The following is a 13,937-nucleotide window of genomic DNA, read 5'->3' as shown; positions in this document are numbered from 1 at the left end:
GTATTTCATATTTGCGATTCCTTAAAGTGGACTCCCTATCATTTACGTTTTCCTGTAAAGCACCTGTCGCGAGCTTTAAACAAGCTACTTATCTTTGGGTAGGCTTGTAATCTTGATAGAATTTAAATAAGGATGTTTGCCTAATCTACTCATCGAATTGTCTTTGGATTAATTTCGGACAGAAACGCTGTGGCCAAGTGATGGTAAGGTTTGTCGTTGTAAGATTTCGCCTAACGTAAGAATGGATGTTTGCGTGATCTGTTCAGTGCATTGATTTTCTTGGAAGCAATCTTTTGAGAGACATATCCCTGATAAATCTCGAAGAAAAGGTCACGGCTTGCGATAAACTCTGCGGCCCATATACTTTCGTACCGTAGGTTACATACCTGAAAGGGTCTGCAGACATTGACCGGTAATGATGTCCCAAACTTTCACAGTGGAATCGGCATTACCGGACACAAGAATGTTCTGTCGCAACTCCATTCCCGATGTGAGGCTCTGGTGTCCCATTAGAGCGTGTTTGCAGGAGCCAGTTTCAGCATCCCATACGCGTATCGAGGTGTCCAACGATCCGGAAACAACATGAATACCGTCAAACTGGAAGACAATGTGAGGAAATATTAGGTAATTTTTGATCAAATTTAAATTAAGCATCCATCGTGCATTTACCTGCAGCGAGTACACACGGTTTGTGTGTCCCTGCAACGTGTGCAGACACTCCTGACGCTCTGGGTTCCATACTTTCACCATGTAGTCGTAGGCACCGGAAACGATCAGCTTGCCGTCATACTGAACACAACGCACAGCAGCCAGATGACCTACCAGCATGTGTAAACATGTACCCAAATTAACATCCCAGACACGCAATGTTGCATCTCTCGAACCACTGACGACTCTGTGTACGTAAAGTAAATAACATAATTAGTGGATTAAATTTAAGCAAAAAGCGATGTATTTCAATGCTATTCCACTAAATGTTTCTTCAAACATTGCTGTTACACTCACTTGTTGCCATGTAGGTGCATACAGCGGACAGTCGAGGTGTGACCATGAAGTATGTGCATGCATTGTCCGCTATCGGCCTTCCAGACGCGTAACGTGCGATCAGTACTGCCGGAGATAATGATGTTGCCCGACATTTGTGATGACCACACACCTCCCGTATGACCAGTAAGCGTTCGAAGGCACTGAAAAAAGTTGATAACAAAGATTATTCATATGTGCATGGTTTACATTTTTACGCAAATGCCTTTATTTACCTTCCCTGTGATGGCGGACCAAACTTTGAGCGTATTGTCGTCGGATCCGGACACGATACGATTGCCGCAAAATTGAAGGCACGTGATGACATGATCGTCATGACCCTTCAGCACCTTCGCCGTTCGGATTGGTCGCGAGCGCCAATTCATTTCGATGATGTGCTGGCGCATGTAGGCCGCTTTCCAGGGCGATGATATCGGTGGCATATTACCGGTGCGACCTCGCTTTGGACGATCGGTTGATGGTTCGATACCAATGCCGCTTTCTTTACACTTTTCCTTCCACAGCAGGTTGTCATCTGCCAGGAAGCGCCAACTCCGACAAGTTTGGGCAGCCCGCAGGAGATCCTTCGGCTCCAGATAGGACAGTACCTGTAGCGCTAACTCCTTTGGCAGAAGCGAGATGAAGTCTCGTTGGAACTGCGGCTCGATAACCTTCATCATGTGGCGCACCTGTGTCGGTTCGCAATGTTCGATCAAACGATCCACAGCTAACAATCGCTCAACGTGGGTCCATCTCTATTAAAGGCAAGAAAGATCATCAAGCATAAGACATTGCAGTAAGTATAGGGAAGTAACAATAAAATATAACTATATATAGAATCTTACCTGGAACTGCATCAACCATTCATTTAGCTCAGGAGGAGGATTATCTTTGGTCGGTATAATGGTTCTTGGTGTTTTACGCTCTCCCAATGTGGATGATGTTGGTGTTGTTATAATCTGTAATTTAATACAAAAAAATATAAGCCACTTTACATTAAAGAACTGTGAACGTTTCTTAACAAGTAAACTTACGTTCATTGGGCTTCGAAGGGACGATCGCGGTGTTGTGGATACACCGCCATTGGACAAAGGAGTTACACCAGTCGATGCTGCCGTTGCGTTTGCTGTTGCTGATGTTGCTGATCCCGGTGACCCACCACCATTAGCTGTAGCACTAGACGATCCGGTTGCTGTAATGGTCGATCCATCGAGTGCTAGGCGCTTGCGGCTACTGTAGTTCAACGATTCGGTCGATGGGCTATTGCTATCTCCGAACAGTATTGTTCGATTTTCCGTCAACTTCCGTTTCCGATGAAGCCGAGGTGTTTGTGCATCATGCAACAGATCGTCCGATATTGTGTCTAGATGCGTATAACTGGAGAGATCGACATCTCGCGATGGCAACTCGTCCTCACTACTAGCAAATCCGTCCTCGTCTGTGTAATCTCGACAGGTACACACCTCTTCATCCGTGCCTTCCTCGCAGTCCGCCCAGTCCTCTTCGTCGATCTCAGGTTCGCTGGATTCGGGAGAATTGGACGTGTTTGTGCTGGCATCGCGCTGTTGATGGAAGGACGGAGCTACCACAACCTCCGGCACGGGATTAGACTCTCGTGATGTAACAACAGTTCCTCCAGTTTGTACCGACCCATTCGCTGTTACTACGCGAGATGAGGAAGATGTGGATGAAGCAGCGATCGTTCCATTACCTGCTCCAGCGGCTCGGTGATTATGATGATGAAACTGACGCCGATGGTGATGTGGAGCGTGCTGGTGAGGCTGATGCTCTGTGCCATTGCCACGAGCTTTCGATGTGACATCTTGCTCTTCCTGTTGCGCATTTCCATTGGAAGAAGTTGATGGTAGCAAATGTTTATTCCCATCTGCAGTTGATATTCTTCCATCCTCCTTGGGAAAAGCACAGCTGAAAGATAGTTTACCGTTCGTATCAAGAGAGTCCTCCTTGGTGCTTCGTCCGGAACAGCTAGAAGGCGCGGACGTTGAAGATTTTTCCGCTAATGTTACTTTCGTTGCGGTAACCTTCGCTTCTTGATCTTCTTCATCATAGTCTCCATCGCACAAATGTTTACTATTCGCGGAGGTGGTTTCCTCGTGAGTAGAAGAAACCGATGAGGAGGCCGAATGCGATGCAGTCGGGGGCAGTACCGAAGAGGAGCAAATGACCATCGGTACGTCGTCGTTGTGCGGTGCCGTCGTTGTATGTGAAGGGGTCGGCGAAGAAGAGGACGAGTACGATGCGGTCGAGGATGTGGTAGAGCAAGGATCGTGATGCGTATGAGTATCCTCCTTTGTTTGCACATCGGACACAGTTAATGTAGTTTCCTCTTCCGTGGCATGAACGCCAAAGAGTGACCGATCCGATGATACGCTATCGTTTGAATTTGCATTTAAAAAGGCATCGGCAAGCTCCGGTTTACATTCTCTGCTGATTGGTGCATCTGCAGTTAGAGTTGGAACATCTTCAGCTCCTGGTCCAGCAGCAGATGCAGAGCACAGTGAATAGTTTGAAGAGGAGGAGGAAGAAGAAGCAGACGAGGAGGAGGTGGCAAATGAGGACGCGATGGGTGACGTAGTGCTAGATCCGGTAACGGCATCCTGCGGCTCATGCTTTTTATCGTTGCAATTAGCTAGACTAGCGGAGAGGTTCCTCGTAAGCTTATTAACTGCGAACTTGGTTGTACTATTGTTCTCGGTTTCCCTATTATAACTACTACTAAAGCTATCGCTACCAGTGCTGCTTACAACCGCTTTACCAACGGTTTTACCATCTCGAGGATGTTGATGGTGTTGGTTGTGGTGATGATGGTGATGGTGATGGTGAGGATCATGCTTGTGCTGATATCTACTGCTCGTTGGTGTGGTCGTATGTTGCGTGCCCGTTCTTGTGTTCACCGCTGTGCACGCCGATGCGGAGGAGCAGGAAGAAGACGTTGGAATAACTTCGACAGCTGCAGTGTTTGAGGATGCACATAATGCTGGGGTGACTCCAACTGATGATCCATTCTCCGATGATGGTGGTTTTTCTGGTTGCGTGCGTTCGGTCGACGGAGGACGGGGATTCGTGTTATTTAAAAATTCTAAATTCAGTCTATCGCCAGATATCAGTGATCTGTTTCTTATCAAAAAACCACCCTCCTGTTCGAAATCGCGCCGTTCGATCGCGTCCATCGATTGCACATCGTCCAGTAGAAGTTCTTCATCGTCATCGTCGACTGCAGCGTGCTGCTGCTGCTGCTGCTGATGTTCTAGCGGAGCATCGACGGTGTTTTCGATTGCACGAAAAACCGACATCTTTGGCTCCACTGGATTTGTAGCATTGCGGGACACCGGCAGCAGTTCCTCATCCTTTGAACCGGAAGGATGTATGCTGGACAGGCCACCGTTTCGCAACACACTTTCGTTAATCCTTTCTTCGCGTACATCATCTTCATCAGATTGTTTCCGTTTCCCGCAGCAGGTGATGCTGAGATTTTTTATTTCACTCAGACTTGCCTGAGCCTCGCTATCTACCATCGTATTCCGATCGGGTGCGTTCCTTCCGTTCGATTTCGTTTCCTCCTCTTCACGCTCCTCGTCGTCTTCATCTTCCTCGTCGTCGTTATCGTCGTCCGCCGAGAAGAATTCGTCGCTGAGGCGCTTTGGTTTTACCGTTGCCAATTTGTCGCTGATTGTCGCCAACTTACTGGCACCGATCCTTCCATCGCTGATGGTATCGGTGCTCGGCATTCTTGCTGCACCGTCACTGATCTCCACACGCTCAAGTGCAGGCGTTTCCAGCAGGATGGAACAATCCAATTGCTGCCGATCCGGCTCATGTCGTAGACTGCCATCGATATCATCGCTGCCATTGCTATCCATGCGTAACAAATGATGCTGCTGCTGTTGATGTTGTGTCCTATGTTCTTCGGTGGAGGAAAACAACCAATAAGGCTTCTTTACGCCATCGTTGTCATCCCCAGCTAGTGACAGCGGTGTCACACCGCTGCTTGGAGTAGTGGAACGATGATCGCAGGTTGTTCTTGGTGTACTAGCCCCATCGTTACTACGATCGTTACTACCGTCGTCCACCGGCGTGCGTTGCTTCTTGTCGTCTGCGTTGGTCGTCGCAGTGTTGACCGCTGTTGCCCCAACGCACGAGGGCGATTTGATACTGCTTAGAGGGCTGGCTGGATGGCTAGCGTCATGGGAAGTGGCGGGTTGCTCTTGTTGCTGCTTGCTATCTTCAATGCTGACGGTACATTGTTCTGCCATTCTTCGGCGACACGGCGACAAAGACAACGTAACGCGTTCGCATGCACTGTGTGTTTGGGGTACTATGGACTAAAAAGAGACAAAGAAAACGAACAAACAAAATGCATCATTATTACTGTTGAACATCAACAATGCGGATTGGAATTTCTTCTTCTTCTTATGTGGCACTACAAGCTTTGGGAGAGGTCTAGGCCTGACATTTTTGGATCTGATTTACGCGTAGCCGGATAGTCAGTCCTGCGTACGGCGATATGGTCCGAAAGGAATTTGATCTCAGGTCCTGTCTTTTAGAGATCGGCGCCGCTACCACAACATGATAGGGCCGCCCGGATTGGAATTTACTTTAGTATTATAACAATTTACTTCATTACACTGTACATGTCGCAATAATATGACAAGTTAATAATAAAAATGTTCTTTAAAGCCTTTTTCTTCCAAAACGATCATAAACCAGAAAGATAATTCAGCTTGTATATTAGAACGTAAAAATAGAGAAACTTGTTTTATGTGATACATAATTTATCCGCAGTTCTTACGTCCTTCCTAGCATTCAGACTTAGCAGAACTTTGCTTGAACACGGCATCATAGAGACATCACACAGCCACATAGGGGGTGGTTACTATCCCTTGTTGTTGCTGCTGACACAGTGAGAAGAATCAAACAGTACATTACAGTTTTCGGAGTGCATCAGCTCATTCGTTGGCATATATGTGCAACATCATCAACCTCGTCATCACACTCATCACGGTAAGGCATGTGTTGGTCCATCGGTATAGTGCAGGGTGGTCTAAAATTAAACTCAAACGACGCAGAACGCCAAATGGCTGATTTGGTACTTTTTGCCTCACAATGCTGCCAGGCTATAGCCGCCCTAGCTGACCGTGGAGGTCAAAAGAAAGGCGGAAAAGGCTACAATCAGTAAAAGCAAACAGGTTGCAGAATGGACTCGACAGTAACAGAAGAGAACTAAAAATTATTCAAACGAAAAAAAAACATTATCACACAAATACACACTCATGCATAACTGCTTCATCGCATATACGACGTCACATCGCATTTGGAGACGCACCATACGTCGTAGTCGACACCATACGCATCTTTCGCCGTGGCGATTAATGCGTAGTTGCTGTTGTTTCTTTGTGAAGGAAAAAAAAGAACCATAGCTGTGAAGAAACAATTGCCACGTCATTGTGAATGGCGACGGACGGATCATATTAAGGAGACATGATGCCATTCGCGATGCGTATTGACTAATTCAACAAATTGTAGATTGGACGTTGGCGAATTTTAATTATGTAAAAAATCAATGTTTGTGTTTTTGATGGCCTAACCTAACGCTTGTCAATCAGGACCGTATCCTTCATGAATATATCGATGTCTTTGAAGTTGATCATGATTTTAAAAGGATAATTTTGACGACATAAAATGACAACCACGCCAAAACCTCCTTTAAAAAAAGGAGAGCAAATTTCTAGTTACCCTTTACTTTAAAGTCGTTCATTATCACCACCCAAGGAGAGCAAGAAGGGTGGTTCTTTTTTTGTGGGTTCGTTGATTATCATCAGGAAAAACGAGTTTTATTCCTCTTCTTCTTCACACCATCTGTCGGGTTCTTGTTTAATTCATAATACGTACATACGGCATTGCCGCTCTTGCCATTGGTGGGTGCCATTTTGCTCAACATTGCGTTGTGTATAATAAACTTTAAAAAATATCCACAACAATCAATTTAAGAAAAAAAAACACGATATTATCAGACGACTAACTAAAGAGAAACCTTATACTGCAACCACAACAACCACAGACAGTCTCACATTTCGTCTATAAGAAAAAAGTTCCGACGATCGGATCGGATTGGATCAGATTCGTTTCTAATGTTAAACGGTAGACGAAGATATTGAGGGCCGTCTCGATACGAAACACAATGAAACAATAATTTAATGAATGAATTATCTTTCACGATGCCTGGTTTCGTTGTGAAATGGTTTCCTAATGAACACCTTTTTACATTAAATAATCTTATCTGTGTGACCACAGATGTGAGGGGTTTTCAAAATTTCAAAAATATTGCACAAACTGTTCAAGTTTTAATAAATACATTACATTATGCCAACCTTGAACAAAAACGAGTTCATTGATTTTGTATGATCGTTTCGTATAAAGAATGCATTTCTTAAGGCTGAACCGTGCTATTGGGAAGCGTACGGGTGTGATCAATTTGCATGGCAGCAAGAAAATGCAAAACGATGTCTGGAGCCCCCGCGGGTAGAACAAAAATATAGGCAGCAAAAAATCTGTAATTATCCTCATCGTAAATGCATATCAGCAATGCATCGCCGGTTCGGGGTCGGTAATGATTACGGTGTGTGTGATGACGACCATCGATTGAGCACACGCCCGGTAAAGCTACATATCTGCAACCTGCCGGCGTGTCGAGTGTCCGAGATAACCACCAGTCAGTCATTCGATCGAATGAATTGTGCCTCATGTTCATGGCGGCCCTGTAGCCATTTGTCGAATGAAGCGTTTATAAGGATGTGTTTTTTTATGTGCACAAAAAAGGACATTCCGGGTTGGAGGAAGCTGCTTTTGAATAAAGAGGAAAAACGGGAATAAGTCGCAGCTGATTATTGGGAAGGTAAGACTGCCGCTGCTCGATGGTCCCGGATGGCATAAGAAACAGCACTTCGACAGCTGCAGTAACATCCAGACATGGCACAGCTGATGAGGATGGATGCTGCCAGAAGCAGTGAAAACATCAACGGAAAGAAGACAAATCGTTCCACACTACATTGCACCGGATGTTCAGTCCGGTCGCATCTCATCTCATCCTGCCCGGATTCTTTCTTTTTTTTTTGTTCGACGAGTTCCTTTTTTTTGTACTGCAATAACCCATAACCTTCTTCATCGGCCGGGTGTTGGGGTTTTGCGTGCCGAAAAGCGGAAAAGCGAGAAGAATAGTTGAGTTTTTGCCACCATTGAAAAGAAATGGAAGGCTTCACGAACCTGAGCGCAGGTTAAAATGTGTAAAGGAATTTTATGCGCAGTATGTCTTTTTTATCATCTTCTTCTTGCTTCTCCATTTCTTTCCATTGCAAATGAGCGATTTCCTCTTTGGAAAGAATCATGCTGGTAGAAATTTTGCAGTGTCCAATCCAGGATAATAGTGCCAGCCCCTTTTGCAACCTTCTTTTACCATACTCTTCTACTCCATGCAATTCGTCCGACGGGAGTAAACCAAACAAAAAGCAACAACACAAAATCTGCCCTTTTAAGACTTATGCAGGATTTTGGCTCTTATGCTGCTTTTGTTTTAACCTCCAATATTTGCCCCTTCTCAGGTCCAGGTGCATCACAAGCGGGCTTGGATTTGGCACGCACACAATTTATGATGAGGTCGACTTCCACCATTGGGTCCCTCCATTGGGCTATGGTTGTAGGATGAATTTCTTCGTTCGTTCGGATTTCTAACCATTCGCTTGCGTATCAGTCCCACAGAAGCTGTGCATATCGGGTCATTGGCTTATGTAAATATGTTCAGCTCCTCGGACGCGTTTGTTTCACCAGCATAGCACCTGTTTTTCGGAGGTACATAATCGAACCATTTCTCTCTCGGGCACATCACGTGGCCTTTCGGTCAGTCGTTTGGGGGGAGCTTGGAGTCCGTAAACCTCCACCATCTGGCGTGAAGGAATGGAAGGCAAAACCGGACACGAAAATAAAACTTTGAGTGTGCGTTTGCGTGTATTTTATTCTCTTTTCTCCGCTATAGAACATGGAGTATACAGAGTAGATAAAAAATAGCCCAAAGAGACGCATCGGTAAGTAAAGTGGATCATCATCATCTATTTATTTTTTTTCTTCTCTTCTTCGTAGGTGCGTTGCCGAATGTAAGATTATGTTTGGTCGGAGGCTTTTAGAATTCCCATTCCGCATACACGTTGAGGTCTACTAGTTAAAAGGCAATATTTACAATAGAAGTAGCAGAAAAAAAGGAAACAACCGCATGATAGGAAAATGCATACACAGAAGGAAAGTGGGTTCCTCTATAGCTGTGCTTATCATCATGCAAATGGGGATAATCGGCTTAGGACGAGGGTTATATGCGTATGCACAGACAGGCGGTGCTTTTTATGTAAAAACAAAAAAACACTATTCCTAAAGTAAAGATGATAATAATGTGCGCATGCGTAAGAGAATCAGAAAGCAATCCGTGCGATTAAAATATACAAATTCCAAGCTAGCGAGATAGAAATATAGGAGAAAAATGTGTGCTCACTGTTGGCTGGAGAAAAATATCACTATGCATTGTAATACTTCATTTGCTGATTATAGAATACGGTGTGTGTGTGTACAAAGAACGGAAAAGCAAATAGTGAATAAATTATTTGTTTTCAAAGGTGGTTGGCAAAATTTTGGCTCTTGTACTACTTACAACAGCTCAAATAAAAAAAAACGTGTCAGTATTAAAGGTATTACAGCTAAATTTAATATAAAAATAAACAAAAAAATCGTAATACGGCCGTTCTTAGACAAACAACAAAACAGAAAAATATATTTTGCTATAAGAACTGTTTCAACATCGCCAGTCTTTGTTCAAACTGTTCATTTCTAAAGATTTGTAATATATTAAACAAGAACAAAAAGATTCTTCCAATCATTAGCTGTACAATTTACAGTTTATCTGCATGTTTTGGTGGCTTGAGATGTATTTCCATTTCGGTCAAGTATTTCTATACCATTCAGAATGAATTTCCATTTATTATATATGCTTTTTGACCTAGTTTTTATTCGAGTTAAAAAGTGCATCACATATTGACCAGAAAAAACGTTCCTTTCGCCGAAAAGAAATGAAAAAATAATTTATATAGAAACTCTTATTGAGTGATTTAAATCCAAATAAAGTAACAAAATGCCTTCTCACTCTTATTGAAGGATTTCAAATGCAAAAGAGTGAGTTGCAGCACAAAAGATTGAGTCGCTAGTCAACGCCACTCAATGCAAAACAAACGCAAAACAGTGAGTAAAAGAATCGTAAAAACTCTTTAAGCTGAATTGAAACCATAAAGTCACATTGAGAATTAAACTCACTCACTAACTCTTACTCAGTGTGCACATCTCTAGGTGACATGCAACGCCACGAACATTAAACCTGTTTCCACAGAAATGAAGTTGTTGAAATATATTTTTATCGAAATGAAAAAAAAATATCGACATTTAAAAATGAGTTGTAAGAACATTTAATGCTGTATTTGTCTTTATATCAATACGCACAAGCATAATTTTAGGGTTATTAATATTTACAGAGCACGTTAGCTCACCGCACCGTTTGTGAATCGTACCGATAAAACGATCACACGAATGCCCAAATGGAATTGAAACCATGGCTGGACAAGTTCAAAACTATAAACGAAACGTTGTGGCGGTTTCTTGCGGTTTGTGAGCAACCTCTTCACAGAATGTTACCACATTGCTAAACAAACCAACGGCATACCATAATAATATTATGTGCGTGTGTTGTGAACTGATGGGAAAGCACAAGATCCAATACAGCAGGAATCGTTCGGAATCACTGAACTACGAAACAGAGAAGACGCAGCAAAAAGGGCAACAAAAGAAGAAAAAAATCCCGCGTCTGCAACACAGGCGCAGACGGTAATGGGTATCGGTGGTTTGGTAGTGCTGGAGGAAAAATCTCACGTTACCCATATTTTTCTCACGATCAAAAATCAAACACAGCGGACAAACGCGGTACGAACGAACGAACGTAGGAAAAAAAGGAAAAGAAAAGCAAAAGAATAATCCAAAGGGTCCAAAGGATGGTCCATGAGAGTGTCAGACAAGCGACAAGAGGACGTATATATGTATAGTAACAGATGTAACGATCGACAATCGAAGAGATAGCAACTGGTGGTGCTGTTGGAAGCGCAAGATCGCGAAGAAGGTATCGGTGTGCCAGCGTATCCAAAGAGACGTAGTAAGACGCTGTACGGGTTTCTATCGTGATTTACACACACACTCTTATACACTGGTGGCGCGAACGAACCATGAGATAACCGGCGAACAAAACATACTACAACCCGCTTCACCCGGAGGGTGGCCAAACGAGAAGTCGTTGCTTCTCACGGAGCAGAACGGAAACGGAGAAACTACACATAATAAGACGAAACAAATATGAAGAAGAACAAGGGGCGGAAGCACGGAAGGGTGACGTGAGATGGAATATCACGGAGGGATAAAAGAAGAACTTATAAAATAATAAATTATTCTTACACACAAACGAACTTATCTTTCACTCCGGTTTCACAGCTATTATGTTGCGAAGGTATTTTGTTCTTCATTTTAGCGTCCCTTTAAAAAAATGATTCAAATAGAAACGAGCAATAAACACATTTGATCATCGTATGGCTCAAACTTGCGTGAAACGAAACGTGTCGTGTAGCTTCAGAGAACGATCTTTATCAATACAAATCCCACAAAAAAGATGATTCCCTTCAATTAACACAGCCAACGCACAACGATCAATCATATTCGGTTGGAGAATGATAAAAATCTGATTGCCGATCTCCCATTATGCTTAATCGTCCCTTATTGATCGATCATTTGCAACCAGTATTTAATTAATGGTCAATTTATCTTCCTTCAGAATGTAAATTGGGACATCCGGTAGTTTTGGCCAAAGAGCAGCAGCTCGCAAAAGATAATTACTATAGACTACCAGAGCAAGCACTTATTATCCTTTGTCACCGTCTGTATATGTGAAAAGAGCTTACACATAGGGAAAAAAGCAACGAGTCTGAGTTTGAGTCGAATTGCGCGAAGGAGAAATTAAATCAACCTTTACATTTCCGACGAATGTGCAACAAGTTTGCCGCTTCCTGCAGGTTGATTCATTTTTTTTTTCGATCGCCCAATCGTTCTGTATTCTTTCTTCCTTCCTTTAGCACCGGAAGTCCATGCCCGTGACTAGCAATCAGATACAGTGGAAGACCATTACAGGTCTGATGCATGAGATACATATGAAAAACAGTGTAGGACCATAACTTATCTGATTTTTGGTCCCACCGAAACGATTACGATCGTGATGATCACTGTGATTTTTATAATGACACGATATGTTGGTAGCAATTTCGCTGTCAAAAAGCAAAACAACAACACACAAAAAACTCGAACGATCGAAAAGGAATGTTGTTTCGAATCCCTTAAAATGTCTCCCTTCATCATGTCATATCACCGTTCTCATCGAGGACGCTTGCAGGACCGGTATAATTCATGTGAGAAATTCTTCAACATTGGAATTGAAAATGGCATTCGAAACAGTCTTCGTTTAATACACCTTTTGGTTGGTTCGGGCCTGTGGCTGCAGTTTTGGGCGCACCCGGCTGAAAGGATGGGATAAACAGGGCAAAAGACACAAGGATTGCGATCGTTGTCTTATCTGTCGATCCTTCTTCACGTTCCTCGGATATTTTGATCAGTCTCGGCGACTTATGATTATATACCTCTTTATTTTACCTTCTACCTTGGGATCATTAACTTAATTTATAACCCATGGTACCCGACGGATACGGTGACGACGACATAATGGCGTGATTTTTTTTTTGTATGATTTTGTGTTATTTTGAAATGCCTTAAATGTCCTTGTCAAGGAACATTGTAGCTGGAACGGAAAATCGAACACGATTGCACGCATACGATATGATCGATTAGTTGCGCTTTTTTATATGACATTGACATGTATAATTCGACCATTTAAGCCGATGATACTTATACATGGAAATATTTTAAGAAAAGTTACTTATGCTTTCTATTGAAATTTCTTTTCATCGTTTTTTGTTGTCGTTTACAACCCTTCTACGGCTTCCGTTAGACACGCTTGATGCGCTTGGTACACATACTTAAATAGCCATTTGTTGGCTCTAATGACTGGTCGATTGTTTGACCTTCCATGCTGACTCGACGCTGCACACATGTTGCTGTCTATATTCCCACGCTCGCTTCCACCTCGGACATCGATGGCGTATAACTCGCGGCTCGGTAACCTAGGTCAAGAAGAAGGTACGGGAAAGCTTTCCGTAGCCCTATCGGAATGGCATTGAATTGAATCTTCTGGGCACGCAGAACAGTACCATCGCCACATACCGGGATGTCCATCACGATTTAGGTATCCTAAGCTCATGACGCTTTTAACCTTAACGTGTCCCGTGGTTGATCTTGAATGCATTCACACGCACCGCATTAAATATAACCTCGAGCCTGGAGGATGAAAAAAAAGCTCACAAACATATGTGATAATATCACATCGACGGCTTTATGAAGCTATTTGGCGTCTCGTAACCAATTGTTTCATTGCGCTCACTACTTCATGACTTTCCACAACCAAATTTGGACGTACAGTGTTTTAGACTGCCGCTGTGCCCATCGCAAACGGACATAACTATATGTTTGCTATATTTCGTTTCCTTTCTTTACCGTCTCTCGAATGTCTGAGGATCATCAATCACAAGACACCCGGGAGAACGGCTGTGAGAAACCATTTCAACAGGTTCGGGGAATGCTTTGTAGAGCCGTTGACAACGAAACTTGACTGAGCTGAACGGCGGGGATTGCATTTTTCAGTACACCGTAGCATGGGCTTT

The 13,937-nt window shown here is 43.3% G+C and overlaps 1 protein-coding gene across 6 annotated transcripts in view; it reads right to left on the bottom strand.

Annotated features, from left to right (window-relative positions):
* Window positions 1-13,937, bottom strand: part of LOC125769174 (F-box/WD repeat-containing protein 7) — a 28,703-nt gene that overhangs the window by 3,309 nt on the left and 11,457 nt on the right. For all 6 annotated transcript variants that reach the window (XM_049437721.1, XM_049437726.1, XM_049437722.1 and 3 more), the window contains 6 exons: window positions 2,058-5,366; window positions 1,869-1,982; window positions 1,260-1,778; window positions 1,006-1,187; window positions 670-895; window positions 387-597 (listed from right to left, as the gene is read on the bottom strand). In XM_049437721.1, the coding sequence (XP_049293678.1) occupies window positions 387-597; window positions 670-895; window positions 1,006-1,187; window positions 1,260-1,778; window positions 1,869-1,982; window positions 2,058-5,297 (4,492 nt within the window). In that variant the 5' untranslated portion in view covers window positions 5,298-5,366. The remainder of the gene's footprint in view (window positions 1-386; window positions 598-669; window positions 896-1,005; window positions 1,188-1,259; window positions 1,779-1,868; window positions 1,983-2,057; window positions 5,367-13,937) is intronic.

The sequence above is a fragment of the Anopheles funestus genome, chromosome 3RL (genome assembly GCF_943734845.2).
Source record: "Anopheles funestus chromosome 3RL, idAnoFuneDA-416_04, whole genome shotgun sequence".
Lineage (NCBI taxonomy): Eukaryota > Metazoa > Arthropoda > Insecta > Diptera > Culicidae > Anopheles > Anopheles funestus.
This window is presented reverse-complemented; position numbering and strand designations above follow the sequence as displayed.